At 43.6% G+C, this 19,262-nt stretch overlaps 3 protein-coding genes across 4 annotated transcripts; all 3 read right to left on the reverse strand.

Moving 5' to 3' along the window:
- Positions 1–941: 941 nt before the first annotated feature.
- LOC117835144 (ankyrin repeat protein nuc-2) lies at positions 942–7,620 on the reverse strand. Of its 2 annotated transcripts, XM_034714517.2 has the most exons (13): positions 7,327–7,619; positions 7,127–7,207; positions 6,136–6,303; positions 5,427–5,558; positions 4,814–4,953; positions 3,857–3,967; positions 3,597–3,722; positions 3,145–3,297; positions 2,383–2,481; positions 2,205–2,303; positions 1,526–1,696; positions 1,369–1,448; positions 942–1,239 (listed from the first exon to the last, which is right to left on the reverse strand). In XM_034714517.2, exons 1-13 carry the CDS (start codon positions 7,523–7,525, stop codon positions 1,176–1,178), a joined length of 1,623 nt encoding a protein of 540 aa, XP_034570408.1. In that variant the 5' UTR covers positions 7,526–7,619; the 3' UTR covers positions 942–1,175. The 2 variants fall into 2 exon arrangements, with proteins under 2 accessions (XP_034570408.1, XP_034570409.1); XM_034714518.2 differs by lacking the exon at positions 2,205–2,303 and having other exon boundaries at positions 7,327–7,620.
- Positions 7,621–7,971: 351 nt separating this feature from the next.
- LOC140221448 (xyloglucan endotransglucosylase/hydrolase protein 31-like) lies at positions 7,972–14,038 on the reverse strand. The gene is made up of 2 exons (XM_072291068.1): positions 13,950–14,038; positions 7,972–13,785 (listed from the first exon to the last, which is right to left on the reverse strand). The coding sequence occupies exon 2, from the start codon at positions 8,808–8,810 to the stop codon at positions 8,520–8,522; it is 291 nt and encodes a 96-aa protein (XP_072147169.1). The 5' UTR covers positions 8,811–13,785; positions 13,950–14,038; the 3' UTR covers positions 7,972–8,519.
- LOC117837363 (phosphomethylpyrimidine synthase, chloroplastic) lies at positions 13,858–18,838 on the reverse strand. The gene is made up of 6 exons (XM_034716972.2): positions 18,678–18,838; positions 17,482–17,783; positions 17,263–17,390; positions 15,781–16,607; positions 14,618–15,293; positions 13,858–14,034 (listed from the first exon to the last, which is right to left on the reverse strand). The coding sequence occupies exons 2-5, from the start codon at positions 17,778–17,780 to the stop codon at positions 14,619–14,621; spliced, it is 1,929 nt and encodes a 642-aa protein (XP_034572863.1). The 5' UTR covers positions 17,781–17,783; positions 18,678–18,838; the 3' UTR covers positions 13,858–14,034; position 14,618.
- Positions 18,839–19,262: the final 424 nt, after the last annotated feature.

Below are 19,262 nucleotides of genomic sequence, written 5' to 3' on the forward strand. Positions count from 1 at the left end.
ACTTCAAGCAAAGAGCGCGGCCTTCTGCCCGCCTGGGAGGCTTCGTGTACATGCGGTACCGGTGGCACTGGGTACCTGCCGTCCGACCACGCCAAGCACTTGGCGTCCGTGCTGGGGCCGCGCCGCCGCGGGACAGGGTGCGCAACAGCTCGGTGCGTGCGTGCGGAGGGCGTGCTCCGGCAGTTCGGCCCAGTGGAAGCGGAAGCGGCAGCGGCAGCGGCGATGAGGTAAGGATCACGTGATCCGGATGATCCCGGCATCGTGTACAGGGATCCCGAAGGCCACCGTCGGCAGGTTCAGCCGTTCAGGGACGCCTTCGATGTAAGCTGGTCAACGCCGTGATTGAGAGGGTCGTCAGGATCGAAGCGGGGGCTGCTTCCCTTCATCCACCCCTGTTCATCGTCAAGTTACTGTTGGCTATCATCCATTTTCGTTTTAGCTCACTGCCTGCCCTTGCAAGACCACACAGGGAAAAAAAACTAAGCTTTCTTCTTCATAAAAAAAACAAAGGTTATCAGTATTTTTTTTTTGAAATTCTTGGTTCCAGAGTCCAAATCACATTCTAAGACTGTTCAAATGGAGCTTACAGAACCAAAAGGAGAAAACGGAAGAGCCATACAAAGGCTCCCACAGTGGTAGGCATCCTCGGCAAGCCGGACGCAGATCCAGTGCAATTGCTTTCAGCAACTGCAAGGTAAGGACTGCGTGCTATAGTGGCCGTCCATTTAGCTGATGGAGGATCCCGATTGAACGATACAGTAATCGATCCAGGTGAACAGTACCAACACGAACTGTGATGTACAGCATTGCTACAGAAGACAACGGGGACTCCCCTCACAACTGCCGACTGCTTAACGTGCGGTGGCTAGCCACTGCACGGGAACTCGGTCCCGGCAAGCCATGGTGTGCATACAAAAGGGGAACATTGGACAAGTAGCATATATAGTCACGATGCCACACTAGGAGAGCAAAAGAAAACCTGTCCAAAACAAGATTGACTGGCGTTTCATGATAAGTGGCACCAAGTCTAACTAAACGTTTTAGAACTAGAAGTCTAGAACTTACCCCCTACAAATGTTGCATACATCATCATGCAACTATTCGAGAGTTCGTCTTCAGATATATACAAAACAATAAGTCCAAAAGAACTGAACCCAGCACAACTTGACCAAACCCTAATCGATGGAGTTGACCCTCTTCTCAGCCGAATGTTCCTTCTTCATTGCTTCCGCTGCCTCCCTGAAAAACGTCACTGGCAGTAGTCAGGAACCATTCAAGGTGGAATCAATGTTTCGATATGTAAATTACAAGCCATCCGGCAATAAAGAATTATGTGAAAAATCATGCAAAATGGAGGGCAATACACACCAGAACGCTTGCTCCATCTCCTCATTTGTAGGATCCAGTTTAATTCCAGCCATGAACACGTCACATGCTTGTTTGTACTCCTAAGGGAACATGAGCATATTATCCACATGCCGTGGAAAGGATAATGATAGCAAAGGAACTTGTGATTTTATCTGACCTTGAGATACATGAGGGCAGCACCTTTACGATAGTAACCTTTTGTCCACCCAGGCCGCAGTCTAATACAAGTATTAGCATCTCGGAAAGCTTCATGTGCTTCACCAAGTTTTACATGGCAGAAGCTCCTATTGGAATACAGGACAGCATCTTTAGGATCCAGGTTAATTGCCTGCATAAAAAAAGAGGTAAGAGCATGTGGTTCCGGAGCTAGACTAGACAAACATAATTGGTTGGTGTAAATCATAGTATGCTGATGCTTGGAAAGTAACTGAACCAAAACACGGTTACAACCTGGAAGTTGGGTGCCAAGCAGAATGATTGTGACAAGACACAAAAAATGATAATCAACGATTTAATGTGAAACAAAATACTGGCAAGAACTCGGTGCACAGAAGGAAAGATACACTCAAACGATACTCGATGCTTTATTATCCATCCAATGCAGCTGCATACTGTATATCGGTTACAGGAGTTCTGGAAGTAAACAGATAAAAACTACACGTGAAACATCAGCTTTTGGACAACAAATGCTTTAACTCTTGCAAAAGATATCAGTAAAAAAATCAGACAGAAGCATCCAGTGAACCAATGGATGGGGGTCATTGATTTGGTAACTTCAGAATTTCGTTTTAGTTCAAAATAGGCAGAGGCTTCCAATAGGAGGATATGACATGCACCTCACTATAGAACTTTAGTGCACCGGCATAGTCCTTCCCCTCAACTGCTTTTCCACCTTGTAATTTTAGCTGGGCCTTTCTATCTTTATTATCACTTGCCTTATCCGAAATCAGAAAAGGTCAGAGAAGGTCAAAATAAAATACCAATTTCCAATAGGAACATATGGCCAGGAGATACCTCCGGATAAGATTTAGATGAAGCAGCATCCTGCTTGATAGCTTTTTCATCATGTAATTTCTGATCAACCTTGCTATCTTTGTTATCACCTTGATTAACCTACAGATAAAAAAAAAAGTACATTTACCATGTATGAGAGTGTAGACTAGGATGTGAAATTTGGCGTGTACACATTCAACCTCAGCATAGAAAGCATGTTTATAAGTGCAACAATTTGAGCACATTTCACAAAATATTTCCATAGCTAAGCTCTCGCACTACATTGAAGTTTTGAACAGTTTAAAGTTTTACAAGAGAAAGAAAGAAAAAAGTGGTAAGCCTGAACGGCTAACAGGCATTCAATTTTTTGCTCCCAATTCACCGTTTGTGCTTCGTTGAATGAAAAGTTTTACTTTTTTTTTGTGGGGAACAGAAGATTCCTTCAAGTTCTTCCCCAAAAGAAACTTTGGTTATTAATAATTCTTCATTCCTGGACAGATTGAATTTCTTCACTATCTCTCATTGGCCTTGCACATAACAACAAATTCATAGAAAAAACATTTACATAAGCATGGCAACATATTCATAGAATTTACATTGTTTATTATTTAGCTTTATTTGAAAGGCTATGTTGTTGTTGTTGTTGTTGTTGTTGTTGTTGTTGTTGTTGTTGTATTTAGCTTTATTTATGTTACACAAGAACGCATGCTGTGTTGCTACCTGGCAGGTAGGATGAATCTGGAAATGAAAAGCATACATAAGAAAACCTTCAAGTTAGGCTACCTTGTCCTTCGAGTTAATTGATTTTGCATGAGCAATTATTCCTTCGATACTCCAGTTTGGTACAGCTTGAATAGGTGAAGTGAAAGGAAATAGGATCTCCACAAGCTTTCTTCTTCCAGACTCTGCAGCAATTTCAATTGGTTTGCTACCAACCTGCATATAACAAAACAACAAAATAAAATAACAGCAGAAACCTACTCTTGCCTAGCAAGGGATTTAATGCAAACGATATGAATTCTGCATGTAACTTTCACACAAAAAAGGGAGCAAAACTAGCCTGGAATTTATGTAGATAAGGTTCATATTATAAATCAAAAACGTCCAAAAGTTGACAAAATCAGTGTTAAAGATACCATTAATCTTGATAAACAAACAACAGTAGCATTATGATGATAAGGAGCCTTAGCAAGCTCCAAGGCAACAGCCAAGCACAATCAGGAATAAGAACTCACATCATGAGCAGGAATATTGGCATCTGCTCCAGCCTCCAACAAGCATTCAACACATTCTGTTAAGCCCTTCAAAGTTCCTATCACCAATGGAGTTTGTGGGTGTCTAGAATTCAAATCAGCACCAGCCTGTGAATAGATGATGTAATATAAAATCATGTTGACATTGTTGCCCATACAAATACTCTAAAGAAAAGGAAATTCTTTCCACATGGGAGTCCCCTCGCTAAACATACAAATGACATCGACAATGAGATACAGACCTTAACAAGGAGTTTCAGGCACTTCAAGCGAGTTGATTCATCCAGTCTTTCCGGAGTGGCAAGAAGAGTTTCAGCCAGGGGCGTACAGCCCCTTGCTGAGACCTTGTTCACCTGCAATTTTTTTTCTTGAAAAGTCACTTCCTATGTAAGAACACCATAATTCTGATGTTACTAAAGTCAGGAGCACTATGTTTGGTGTTTACTTGAATTAAAGCACACTATAGACAAATATTTTTATGAATTCCTAAACCTAAAATTATACCAGATCATTAACCAATTACCACATGATGCCATTGTCCTATAGACATTATATAGTGGTAGTGGAATCTTAGGCACTTCGTCCCAAAATGCATTTATAGTGTTGTCCTAAATCAAACCATCTTCATTTTGACTAAGCATTATGAGATACATTTTCATAGTATACTTCTTTGATGTGATAGATGTTGATACTCTTTTGTATATAAACTTAGTCAAGATTAATATGCTTACATTTTAGGATAGGGAGTAGAAAGTAAAGGTTTAATGTAGTACTCCCTCATCGTTTTAGTTTTGTCCTAAGTCAACTCTCTCTAACTGACAAAATTTATAGAAAAAAATATTATATTGACATCTACAATACTTAATAGGTACAATAAAAAGATACATGGCATGGTGGATTTGATGAAAACTAATTTAATGTTGTACATGTTAGTTCATTTTTTTATAAACCTGGTCGAAGTTAAAGAAGCCTGACTTGTGGCGAAACTAAGACCACCTACATTTTGAAATCACAAGCAGAAAACCAAAGCCATTTCTACCAAAATGTTCAAGTTGCTCTCATCAACTTTGTCTTCCTTTGACAGAATGCTCTCACCAACTTTGCTTAGAAGGGGCAAGCTGTTGCTATTATCAATTAGGTTCTTCTACAATTATTTTCACATAAAGCACAGGTAAAGGAATAATTAAATTTGTCATTACATCTGCATGATGCTCGAGTAAAATCTGCATGATGCCAATCTTTCCAAAGGCAGCAGCAGCATGTAACGGTGTCCCTTCAGAAGATGATATATCAACAATAGCTCCTCCAGTTAGCAGCAATCGTCCAATTTCATCAAATCCTACAAATAAATGGAAATGCATTATCAGAATTGCAGTGAGGAATATGTCAAGTTTAGCACATTATTATTTCATTTGGTAATATGCTTTTTAATTAGCTGCAACTATATAGTATACTCTATGTTATGTATGATTCATGGACAACATATTTTCTGTCAAGTCATGGATACGAATATACCATTCATGTCAGTGCAAACCACCTGGGTGAATTTAAGCATCAAACAGAAGAACGCAGATATGAAGTTGCCATATGTTTCAAGGGGATTAACAAGGACAACATCACAGTTGTAGTATCACACCCTACGTTCATTAGAAGCACCATCATTAGGCATAAACAAAAGGTAGTGATCATCTCCGTAACCATGTCAAACAGCACTTAGACAGTAAAGAGAAATACAGTACCTAATGTGCTTCAAGATAAGTAGAAAACATGAAGAACATGTTTAGAAGTCTAGGTAAGTGCAGAAAGGTATACCTCCTTTTGCGGCATCATGCAGAGGAGCATAGCCTTCATGATCTTGCTTATTTGGATCTGCACCTTTGTCAAGAAGATACCTGACAGCAGCAACTTGCCCTTCTGAGACAGCTGAAATCAAAGGTGTCATACCTGCCAAGAGCATTATAAGCAGACAATTTACCAATTTAGTGATCATTAACATCTCTACTTCACCCACCACAACATACTGCAATTACAGTTTTAACAAACGCAGACAGTCTTCAAACATTTCAGCTCAAGGGCATTTCACATAAGTTATTTCTATGACACATGCTTAGCAGATGAAACATTAGCTATGGTGATCACACAGAAATACCACTTTGGAGGTGCATCTGGAGCTGTGAACAAGTTCTACTGTTGATACCGTAGTATATAACACCATTCACAAAACAGTAACAATTCATGTATATGGGAATCATATTCCCCAGAAGAAAAATTATGATTAAGAGTGGTTGGTTATTATTTAGACACAAGAAAATCTAAGCAGTAAAACAGTTTACTCCATGCAAAAATTGAGACAGTAACAACATAGGCAAGGGAAACCAAATAAACACCTCTTGAAAGTATGTGCTAGCAATTCAAACTCCAATAACGATTTAGAATACATCAAAGCTTACATTGCATAAACCCGGAATTTGAACTAGGAGAAAAATGGAAGCATCTATCGTAGCACAAGAGAAACACATACCCAACTCAGGGCTAGAAACCGAATTGATGTCAAACTTCAGCACCTCCACCAAGTACCTGCAAACCTCAACTTTACCCTTCATCGCTGCTGCATGCAGTGCCCCCAATCCCTCCATTCTTGCAGAGGCAAGCGATTCTCTGTCATCCTTATCCAAGCTTTCCACCAGTGCTTCAAATAGAAAATTTCCAAAAGGAAATCAGTAAATGCAACTTCTAAAAAATCTTGATTAAGGTCTGGAAAGTAATTATTGCATAGCTTCAAATCAAATAACCAGGCAAAATGGTGAAATCAGTGCCTCAACCCAAAAGGCCAACACTTCAAGAGTTTAACCGAATCCAGAAGTTTAAAATCCCAAAATAAATGGGCCAAACAAAGTGTAGAATCATATGCCAAACAGCCAATTACAAACCAGGAAAAATATTCCATACTCAAGTCTCCCAACGTACGAGATAAATCAAAACAAAATTGGTCACCTAACCCAGGCCCCTTCTTGAAATACAGGAATGCAGATCACGCCACGGACAGTGAAGCAAAACTGATTTCAAAGAAAATAGACTCATTTCACAGTCAAATGAAAGCGCATTCGCATTCACTGGCAGCATTTACCCTGGTACACTGTTCAAACTAGAATAGAAGGATATGGGTGCGCGCACAGCCCCAACTTGGGCTGACCTATTGCATACTCTCCTCCCCCTCCTCCCCCAAAAGTACAGGATAGAGGCCAAACTACGCGTTCCTAACCCAGGGAATACTTGACATACAGGAATCAAACCGCACATCATATCATACCGTGAACAATGAAACCCAACTAAATTCAGAACACCCGCACCATTCCTAGATGGCTAGATCCCCTAGTACACACAGTTCACACTGGGGGGGAAAACACAAGCGCACGCGCCGAAGCACAAGCCAACTAAGGCCAAAACCCCCCCATAAAGTGCTAAGCCCACTTCAGAACCGGAGCGGAGAGAGAGGAATCGGGAGATCTCACCCTTGATGCGGCGGATGTTCCCACTGTCGCACGCCATGAGGAACTTGATCTGAGGCGACATCTGGAGGTCAGGTCCATAGTCTACGAACACCACCGGCAGGCGGCAGCCACCATTAGAGACAACAACCGAGAGCAAAACCCGGAATGCAAAGCGAGAGATGAAAAGATGATCGGAGCGGAGCAGCCGTATCGGAACGTACTGATGGTGCATTCCATCCCTAAGCTGGAGGCGATGTCGCTTATGGCCTCCGCGCTCAGCCGCTGCTGGTCGTACTCCCCGCGCCCAGCCCCACCTCCGCCTCCGCCCCCGCGTCCCGACCCGCCCTGAACTCCGCCTCCGCGCCCCGCGAACGATCCCCGCCCCCCGCCGCCGCCGCGGCGACGCCTCCCACTCGGCATGGCGGCCGCAGACCGGAGCACTGCAGAAGCGGCGGATGGGATGGGACGGGACGGGAGGGTACGGTTTTGGAGTGAGGCGGTAGCTTCGAGGGGAAGCCCAAGGAGTGGCGCGGCTGTGCCTTTATGGAGGGGGGGGGAAGGGGGTGGGAATGCCCGGAAGACGAGATCGCTCGACACGTCTCGGTGTGGACGGTTGCGATGGATCCGGGGGAGCTCGTGGGTATGGCATTGCTACGCGGCATCCGTGGCCGTGGCTCTTGCATGGTGGCGGAAACTCCGGGATTGGGTGGGGATTTGGGACGTGCAAATGGTATGGGTACATGGAGCTTTGTTGCCGTACGGAGAGGAGGCTGCCGTCGTTCTCGCCAACAGTCACGCACGTACTAGCCCTGCTACTTTCTACGGCAGCGCTACCTCTCCGAACGACCTCGATCACAGGTAGAAAATCTTCAAATCCCGGCTTTTGTGATGGGATTTTTTAAAATAAAGCAACTTAGAAAAGTTCTTTTCTAAAATTATGTACTCAAAAATATATCAACCCACAGCAGATCGCTAATAACTAGCTCTTAATATTTCAAAACAGCTCACGTCATCGTAATTAGGCTCAGCCTGACGCCTCCGTACTCTCTTCCCGTCTCATTCTTTCTTCTTCTACCTCTAACTAAAGAAGAACCGAAACAGAACGTGGCCATGAGCTTCTCCAATCCTAGAGCAGAGAATAGAGATCACCTCGGCCACGATAAAGAAGAAGGCTACATGTTCCTTCCTCCTCACCTGGAACGGCATCAAAATGTTTCAAAAAAAAAAGAACGGCATCAAGCAGCGCAAGAACTCGTGGCAGGACAGCGTGGTGGGGACCAACTGCGCCATCCCGCCGGCGGCCAACTACACCTACAAGTTCCAGGCCAAGGACCAGATCGGCACCTTCTTCTACGCGTTTGGTTTGGATTGGGAGTTGCAATCGTATATTGCAACGACCCTCAGTGCAGTGGTTTCAGCACTCGGGGTAGAGCGCGTGGTCCCTGGACGAGTCGAGGCAGTAGTAGTACACCATGGAGTTCCGCTGCGCCCACCGCATGGCGGCCTCCTGCTGCGGGCTGAGCGCCGCCCCCGACGGCGACGCCGGCACGGGTCGGCGTCCGTGGGGCGGTGCGTCCTCGGCGCACCCGCCGATCTTGAGGTCGGCGAACCGCGACACGAACGGCTGGTAGCGGTAGTCGGCGCGGTAGCGGCCGCCGTCGGTGGCCCAGTCGGAGGCGTCCCAGATGGAGCCGTACGCCCACATCTCCCGGTCCGGGAACGTGGCCTCCGTCTTCCTCTCGTACCGCCGGATCGGCACGTCGTTCACCAGGAACCTGCGCGACAGGGAAGAACAACCATGAATCGTACGTCCAGCGCCGTGAGCTGTGGCCGCCCGTGGCCATAAGCTGCAGGAAATTTCGGGATTGGGGAAGGATGCGGAAGATAGGTAAGCTGTTGGAGATAATTTTTTTCCCCTAAATAAGATTTTGAAGCAATTTTAAATTGGGGGATTGAAATCCGAAGTGCTGCTCAGATACCCTCACTGCTTAAACTAGAGGCTCTTTCTGCAGTTGCAGCAAGCGAAGGTGCGAAATCCGAAGTGCTGCTCAGATACCCTCACTGCTTAAACTAGAGGCTCTTTCTGCAGTTGCAGCAAGCGAAGGTGCAGTAACTAGTTATGCAGCTCGGCTTGCTACTACCTAGAGTGTTTTAAAAAAAGGATTGTGATTCTTTTAGTATTTAAATTTCCTAAAATTTTCTATACCTTTAGTCGATGCATAACATCAACATCAGCAACACAGAGGGGTTGTTCATCGGTTTAGAGAAAGCTCTCGAAAAGTATGGGCTCTGTTCGCTTCAGCTTATCAGCCACCAAACAGTATTTTTCTCTCACAACAAATCAGCTGTTTCAACTTTTCAGCCGGCTTATAAGTCCAGCCAAACAAGCCGATGATGTTCTGGCAGAGGAGACGGACACAAGAGAGCGGTGTGGCAAGACGATATAGATGTTATTGACTGCAGGTAGCACAAAACTACCGGTGGGCGAAGCCGAAGCACAGTCGACAGTGGAAGACTGTCTGATACTCTAGAGTAGGATGGGGTATATTATTAGCATCATAGCACATGTAAAAGAAGGGGACTTTGAGGTTGAAGAAGATAATCCGTGAAGAAGAAAAACATTAGGTTTGTTATAGTTAAGTTATTGAAGGCTAACTTTCGGTTAGGATCAGAAACAAAATGTTGTTTTTACAATCGCCTAATACGTTTTGAGATACAAATAAGGTAGCGAGGGTGTAACAGCAGCACAAGGGGCTTGGAGAAGTAAGGGTTAATTTGAACCGATGCCTTACCAATCATAATAAACCTTTTTCACAATAAGTTATTTTGATAATTGGATTGCAACCTTGTCAAATGCACGTTTGGTCCCTGAAAAGTTGTTCGGCCATGCAGCGTGCTTGTTTCCCAGCCATGCCTCGCCACGCCTCACATACAGCAACGCCACAAAAAACATAAGCTGTGCTTGGTTGGTGTCTAACCTGCGACTACCGCAACTTTTCCAGTTGTGGTCAGTTATGGCTGGCTACCGAACACGACAACATATAGCTTGTCACGTTGGCACCCATTGATGATCGACAAAATGTTGGCAAAATCGTACTCCGTGCCTCGTGGATCACGACCATATGTGTCTTCGGGAGCCGACAATCAAAGCCCTCAAATTTAAGTTTAACACGATTGGTTTGGACAAGTTATTTTTTTTAAAAAAAGCTAAAGCTGTCATAAACCTGGTGCGTTGATCATAAAACAGTGGCTTCCAGCGTTCAAGGTTTGGAGATGCGCAGTTGCGCACCCTGAAGGCCTGAACAATACCACACTAGGCAGCAGAGCACGATTGGTTTGAACAGTCTTAGGGGGTGTTTGATACGAGGTGCTAAACTTTAGCAGGGTCACATCAGATATTCGGATGATAATTAGAAGGACTAAACATGAGCTAATTACAAAACTAATGGAGTCTAATTCGCGAGACGAATCTATTAAGGCTAATTAATCCATCATTAGCAAATGGTTACTGTAGCACCACATTGTCAAATCATGGACTAATTAGGCTTAATAGATTCGTCTCGCGAATTAGACTCCATTTGTGCAATTAGTTTTGTAATTAGACTATGTTTAATACTCCTAATTAGTATCCAAACATCCGATGTGACAGGTGCTAAAGTTTAGCATGGTGTTCCCAAACACCCCCTTATAACAAAAGCAAAAAGGTGAGTCACTTTATTGGTATTATATAGATTTTGGATTATATAAAGACCTTTCGTAGGAACAAAATGGTCAAAATTGCTATAGATCAAGGGCGGCGAAGGCTCCCCGTCATTCTCGATGCCTGTGCTGCGCCGACGGGTCGGGAACTCGTCGGGAGAAATCCTAGCCCGGCGTTATGCCGTTGCCGACAACAGCGACACCTACAGGTGTCGTTTCCTCCATGGAGGTGTTGTTTCGAGGTGTTCCCACCCACATGTTGGTATGGCCGCGCTTGCGCTGGTTGGAGCGACGCCAGTTGGGATGGTTCGGTCAGGAGAAATCCTAGCTCGGCTTTGGCCGGTGCCGTCACCGACGACGCCCTCAGGCGCCGTGGTCCTCCTTGGAGGTGATGACGAGATCGCCCATCCCGAACTACTGTCGTCCGCCATGCCGCAAAGCTGGTTCGTTCTTCTTGGTGTTCTTATGCCTTCCTTCTCCTTACTGTTCGTTGGCAAGGCTGTCATTGGCTGTTTGTCGCCGGCGTGATTCGGTGAGCGTCCTCTCCTGGGGCCTCTATTTCGTCGATGCTCTCTTTGTTGATGGTGTCAGAAAATCAAATGCCGGGTGGTGTATCCACCGCTTCTGCCATTCCCCCTCAAGGATTCCTCCTCTTGAGCGGCGTTGAATGGTGGTACGTGGAGCTCGGATGTGCTGGAGGTGGCGCCGTCAGCTCCAAGGGATGTCATCATTTTCCGGTAAGCTTTGGCTTGCGCGTCCTTTCGCCGCTCTAAGTCCCCTTCTTGCTGCGCGGTCACTCAGATGGAGGGCAGCAGCAGGACGGCGTAGCTACGAGGGGTGGGGCAAGGTGCAACGGTCATAGTGTAACCGGCAAGTACGTTGTTCGGTGGAGGCGCAAATCGGTGATTAATGGTTGTCTTTCGATTGTGACATGTTTTGTCTTTGAATTGTCTGCGAGTTGTGTTCCTCCCATTCCTCTGTTGTACTCTGGTGTTGTATCTACCCCGTCCCCTTCTACTTCCATCCTGGCTCTTGAAGCCACTGTAACCGTGCAAATGTTGTACCATCGCCGGCTTGCCGGCGTATGTGGTAATATAATTCAGGTGGGACTCTTCGTCCCCCCTGACCCGTCAAAAAAAAAATTGCTATAGAAAAAAAACCCGGTGGTGTTAAGTAAACGAAGATGTCAGTAATCGGACCAAAAGTATCTGATTATCTTAAGCCCGTGACGCGTCTAGCTACCGAGAGCATAATGAAGCGATGGCAGTGTCACTGTGAAGCTATTGCTTTCTGGCTTTCTACACATCATCAAGCTATCTACGTGTGGCAGTATAAAACAGCCAGCACATTAACAACTGTGGATCAGCACACTGGATGCTCAGATGAAAGGCACATAAACTGTGTCAAGAATGGAAGGAAAAATATGTAATTTCTTAACAGTTGGCTAATGCGCACAAGCGATACAGTCCCTGATCAAGTTATACCCTGAAATTATAGAAGCTTGGAAACGCCAAATACTTTTGCAAGAAGCCTCCATTTATGTCGAGCAAGAGTTCACAAAGCTGTTCCTATTTACCTTTCCTTTTATTTCGTATTCGGAAACAATAAAGCAAAATATTTCTACCTCCAGTCAACAACGGGACGTCAATCTTGTTGACTTCAGGGACTAGCACACAAAACGGTACCGAAGGCATATATAGCGACCAGAAAAGCAGCATGTATCCTTGTTCCGTAACGAAACTTATACTCGGGGGAACATTCAGATTTCAGACAGAGTTCCACATAAATCAGAATGTAAGTTTATAATAACAGTTAACATCTCAAATTTGCTAGGGAAGCCCTTATAAGGGATGGCATGAGAACTTGAGCACCAATATCACAGTACAGTAACAGGGTGCCTTTGCCCAGCTCATCTCTGAATGATTTGAAACTCCATTGTAGAAGCACAATCAGAGTTCATCTTCAATTTGTAAATGAGCATAGTTTCATTGGTATGGTGGTACCGCAACGAGCACAAATTTCCAGCCACAAAAGAAATGTTTACTTTCCCAAAACATTTTTCTTGGCATCTCACGGCAGCCAGGGCAGTTGGATTATATGAACATAGGTATAATTCACTAATTCAGTGTAAAAGTGAAGCAGGCAGTGATACATGAGAAACATGCACTCCATAGAAAGTAAAACTGATAAAATTATTCTCCACCAATGCAATGACTTGCAATCTATTTCTATTTTGAATTTATTGATGTTTTAAGATCCTGCCTCTGCTTTCACATACAGTTGTAAACAATCATGCATAATGCGGAATTTGAAACTGTTCACATGAGATATTTACAATATTCTTTGTTAAAAAGATTTTGTGAAATTTTGGATAACACTATCTGACCATCCTGATGAGAAGGGCAGAAGTTTGTTTACAGAAATAACTCCTATCTCAGTAGACGGCTACAATACGATGGTAGGATCAAGTTAATTGCAATTCTGGTTGGTACTTCCACTCTCAAGGGGCAGAATGCAGCTAAAAAAACAATCTGTAGCAGTTCTAAATATCTTGCTCTATACGCCTAATGTAAATAAATGTAGTTAGACAGATGTCGAAATAGATTATGTAGGGATAGCAAATTCTTCACAAAATTTCATGGGTGTATTGATGGGTTGAGTGTCATGATGAGGCACACTTTACTCTCTATGGGAACGGTAACAGAGCTGGTTGATGAAATCATGCAAAAGGATCATGGAATGGAACCATGTTACCTCAGATGTAAGACACAGGCGGACCCATCTACTGAGCTCTTTACGTGCACGGACAGTTGGTACCTCAATTTCCACCAGAAGGCTGACAGGTTCCTGAAAAACAAGAAAAAAGAAATGCACACTCCCTTCGCAGGCATTATCCTGTTCAGGTTCAAAGGGACTTTCTCAGCCCATCTCACAACAGTCAAGGCCAAGAAGCCTTCACATTGTTGAGAATGCAGGCACCCCTGGTGCAACTTTCATAAATAACAATCCCATAACAATACGATGAATACTTGAGGGAGAAACAGAATCCAAAGGGGCACAGAATAGAGTTTCCTTTTATTACAATCCATAATGGCATTCACAAACTGAAGGTAAGCAACGCCAGCTTTATTCACATTCTGCTTACCATCTCCTAACATAAGATGGTACAATTGCTGCTGACGAAGGCTCCAGCCAGCAAATCTGCTTCACTTGGAAGGCTCCGAGGAGATCTACACAAATATTGCAATTTTGAGTAAACAAGCTTCAGTATTCACAACTACACAAATGCAAAGCCTAATAAACTAATAGTTTGGCAAAGTTCGTAAAACTACAAATAAAATCGCATAATATAAATACTTTTTTAAGGTGGAAGCAGTGCGTCCTACATGAGATCAGCATCCATGGTTAACAATGCATCAGAAAAAAAGAGAGAAAGATCCATGGCTCAAATTCATGACAGTATGCTTAGTTTTGTGTAACATTCGCATTTAAAGGATTACCGGCATGATTAAAGGATTGAAGAGTCAAGAGTACTTCTAATTTCTAAAGCACTATCTCTTCTGCAAATCAAATGATGTAATAGCCATATCCCTGCTAACTGACTAGCATGTATGAATACTGAAGTATCAAGTCGGCTAGGGTTCATTTATATACTAGCTTGTTAATGTGAAAATGGTTTAAAATACGGAACAATTTATCACATGATTCCTCTATGACAGATTAACCCACGTTTCTTGAGAGACCATACATCTTCAGAACATAAGCTTCATGTGTATCTGAAGGAAAACTTTAAACAATACAAAAGAGGCTAACCTTATTTTTGAGCTGCATAGCTTTCTGGTACGTAGATCTCCCCTCCAGCTTCACCATGCTGTTCCCCACTGATTGTTTTCCTTGCAGCCAAAAATTCAGCACTCATAGCATTCATTCCTTCCTTCACAGCTTCCTCTACTGTTCCGTAACCATGTTCATCTGCATATTTTCTAATATCCTCTGTGATTTTCATCGAACAAAACTTGGGCCCACACATTGAGCAGAAATGCGCTACTTTGGCACCCTCAGATGGCAATGTTTCATCATGGAAAGCCATGGCGGTTACTGGATCCAGAGATAGAGCAAATTGGTCGAGCCATCTAAACTCAAACCTTGCCTTGCTAAGGGCATCATCCCAAGCTTGTGCGTAGGGATGACCCTTTGCCAAATCAGCAGCATGAGCAGCAATTTTGTAGGATATCACACCTGTCTTAACATCATCACGATTAGGCAACCCAAGGTGCTCCTTTGGTGTAACATAACAAAGAAGTGCAGTGCCAAGAGCTCCAATGTTGGCCGCACCAATGGCTGAGGTGATGTGGTCATAACCAGGTGCGATATCAGTTGTCAGTGGACCCAACGTATAGAAAGGTGCTTCATTACACCACTCCAGCTGTTTTTCCATGTTTTCAGGAATTTTATGCATTGGGATGTGCCCTGGACCTTCATTCATCACCTAAAAGTTGATAGATATCAGGAAGTTTGCCCCAAAGTTTCAACTATTGAGTTATATACAAACCATGGTCTACAAATCAGCAATTTGAAACTTTGAATCATCTAGTACTTTGTTATATGTTAGTCGATTTAACAGAAAATTCCTAGGTAAACTTAACTGCACTGGAAATAAAAGCAGATCACTGATTAGATGTTAAACAGCTAGATGGTATTAGGAGTGGCATATTTTATGTTTGATATGCAATCTGTTGATCCAGCAATCATATTTAGTTGTATTGCAAAAGGATAGCTTGGTTCACTGTTTTCCTTTCTGTCAAACTCGCATTTTTCAAATCCAACAAGTTTTGAGTATAGATCCTCACAAGTTACAATATAGAATACTTTTCTGACCAGATCTGCACAGGCGCTACCATTTCCAACTAATCATTTACCTTATGCATTTTGAAGTTAAACCATGTTTATGTTCAGAACAGGTTTTTTATTCTCACCTGCACATCTTTCGCCCATGCTCGACGTGTTAGTTCACCTTGAGTCAGCAGTTCTGCAAACTGAGCACTATCATTTGCGTCATAAATAGAACCGGGCCTCAAACCATCACCAATTGATAATGCCACATCATATTGATTGCATATGTCAAGAATTTCATCCCAGTGTTCATAAGCAAAGTTCTCCTTGTGATAAGTTAAGCACCATTTTGCATGAATTGAGCCACCACGTGAAACTATGCCAGTCATTCTCTTTGCTGTAAGAGGAATGTAACGAAGCAGGACACCAGCATGGATTGTGAAGTAATCAACACCCTGCTCAGCTTGTTCAATCAAGGTATCCCTAAAGATTTCCCAGCTCAGATTTTCAGCAATACCATTTACTTTCTCAAGTGCTTGGTAAATAGGAACGGTCCCAATAGGAACCGGAGAGTTACGAATAATCCATTCCCGGGTCTCATGGATATGTCTCCCTGTTGAGAGATCCATGACAGTATCAGCTCCCCACATTGTGGCCCACTGGAGCTTGTGAACTTCATCCTCGATGGAGCTCAGAACAGCTGAGTTCCCAATATTTGCATTCACCTTTACAAGAAAGTTTCTACCAACAATCATGGGTTCCAATTCCAGGTGCCTCTTGTTGGAAGGAATTATGGCCCGTCCACGGGCAACTTCTGTCCGAACAAATTCAGGACTAAGGTTCTCGCGCTTGGCACAGTATAACATCTCCTCTGTTATGATTCCATGTTTAGCATAATACATTTGTGTGTAACGAGGACTACCCATCTTCTCCCTCCTATCAATCCATTCCTTCCTTATCTTTGGGAGTCCTGCAAATTATTTTTGAATATTATAAACAGCTTAATGTGTTAAATTGTATGCTGGGGAGCAATGGAACTTCTTTTGAGGGAAAACAGCAGGACAGAGCCCTTCTGTTATCAAACTATATTAAATATAAAGAAAAACATTGCATAGACAAAGAGAAAAATAGCCCAGCAACATGGTGATGTGAGCACTTCTAAGTTATTATGGTTTATCAATGCCTTGTTTGCTGTTTTATACTATCACAGTTAGTTTTATAAGGAAATTCGTGTATCACAGTTTGCAGGACATATAACATTTCATATTCTTGCCCTTTTTTATGAAAATTAGACTAAAGGGCGTACCCAGTGCGAAAGCTCCCACACAAGGTGGGGTCTGGGGAAGGGAATTCCTAGACAGCCTTACCCTTGCAAAATTCTTTTAAAATTCTGCAAAGAGGCTGGTTCGAACCCAGGATCTCCAGGCCACAAGTGGAGAGTTTTACCACTGCGCCAGGTCCGCCCTTCTTTTTATGAAAATTAGACTAATTAGTCCAATTGAGCTTTTTAAAAAAGCAACAGTAAACATGGTCATATAAATTTAAAGATATGTAAACATACATAAGTAACCAGAATGTCAGAGCAATCCAAGACACAAAAACAAAGCATAAGGCCAGGGAGTTACCAATCCTTGGGCTTATATTTTGAGGACCACTGGTGTCATATGTATCAAAGTGCTTCTGATCTCCAGTCAAATGGACTCTCCGGAATGGAACCTTGAGGACATGACCAGATTCCTCGTGAACGATTTCACTGAAACGCATAAGCCATAACAAATATAAGCTATTAGCATGTTAGCACGTCCAAGAATAGTCACAAGGTCAAACGAGAAAGGAAACCATACCTTGATTCTTTGGTACTCCTTGGAAAGCATTCTTCAAATGATGGGAGTGGCAGAAATTCTGGAGCTGTAGGGTCGACTGTGTGCTTGCTTTGCCTGGGTTTTGATGGCTCTGATGTTGATTGGTCAGTCACTGAAGCAACCTTGGGGATTAAATAAGCGAGGCTAGCATTCCTGTCTTGAATGTCTTGACGTGAAATGCCACCAAAACAAGGTAGAAGTGCAGTTTTTGGGAACTTCAGCCCACTGCAGCTACTCTTCAGAGCCATTGTTGACGAAAATGAGGGTTGAAGTGCAGCCATTTCCTGATCAAGGTAAGAATTACTGAATTAGTGACCGCACACAGCGCACTAAGATAGGCTGGAAAAATACACAGCTTCTATTTGCCAATGCAGAAAAGCACAGTCTTACGTCCACGAAAGCCCATGGAAGGTTCTCTACTTTTTTTTGTGCTTCAAATATGTAATGATATTAGAAATTTGACCTGACAGCAAGGCTAGCAGAGGGCATCAAAACATGACAGCAAAAGAATGGGTCATCTAGCAATTGAATAAATTTCTCTAGCTTGCAGGTTTGAAGCCAACCAAACTGATGCTATATGCTTGTCCCATGCACCCACCGTCTCAGAGACTATTCATTAACTAATTCTATCTGGTTTCAGCAACAGTACATTTCCATTGTTTAAGACGGTTACAAGGGTGTATACTTGAGTTTTGGAATTGTTCATTTGTGTGACTATTTACCTCTGCGCCTATTCACAAACCCGAACTATATGTTTCCACTAGAGTAAACTATTGCTATACGGTAAATTTTCTGAAAACAACTGAAATATCAATGTTGCACGAAGGAGACGCAACAAACTGAAGAGAACTGCCGTCTACACGCATGATTATCTACTCCCTTGCAACTCTCGTTTCTCGAGAAGTCAAATAGTTTCAAATTTAACCAAATTTATAAAAAAAAATTACTAACATTCACATCACCAAATAAATTTAATATAAAAATATATTACTTTATTTTGTACCTACTATTTGTATAAATTTGGTCAAATTTAAAATTAGTTGACCACCTCGGGAAACGAGAGTTGCATTGTTTCTCGGACGGAGGGAGCATCTACTAGTGTCGCAAGCGCAACTAATACAAACAAAATCCCACCCGCTGCAGAATCGAGCCCAAACACTGCGCCAGATCTCTCTCACCTCAGAGGAACGGCGGCTCCGGACGTTGTCGATCGGCGGGAGAGGACCGGAGGAGCGACGCGAGCGCCGAGTGCAGGTGCGGAGTGGAGTGGCTGATTTTTCTTATTATAGGGGTCTCGCGCGGAAGGGGATAGGGGACGGGTGGCCAAAGCGAGAAAGGACATGAGGGGAACGGCGACGCGAGATATTTCCGATCGCCGGGAAGATATTATCGGCTGGGATACGATCGTAGGAAGGGAGATTCGGGGGAGAGTGAGCTCGGCGACGCGTGAATGGCGGTGGGCAGCGTGACTCGACGCGGAAGAAAAATCTCCCCTCACCTCGCCGTTGTCGCGTTGCGGACGAGGGACGCCGGACGAGCCGACGAGGGAGTGGAACTTGGGCTTGCAAACGCCTTGGCTTATGAGCTCATGGGCCTTTTGCGAACGAGTTCACTGCTAAACAGCCGGCCTATTTTGGGTTTTCATGGGGCCCTGGCAAATTACTGGAAATCCGAATACCACTTCAAAAAAGGGACATAGATCCATTCGCGCTGACATACCTTCCTCTCAAAAAAAAAAAAAAATCGCGCTGACAAAGCTGATA

Source organism: Setaria viridis, chromosome 9 (assembly GCF_005286985.2).
Source record: "Setaria viridis chromosome 9, Setaria_viridis_v4.0, whole genome shotgun sequence".
Taxonomy (NCBI): domain Eukaryota; kingdom Viridiplantae; phylum Streptophyta; class Magnoliopsida; order Poales; family Poaceae; genus Setaria; species Setaria viridis.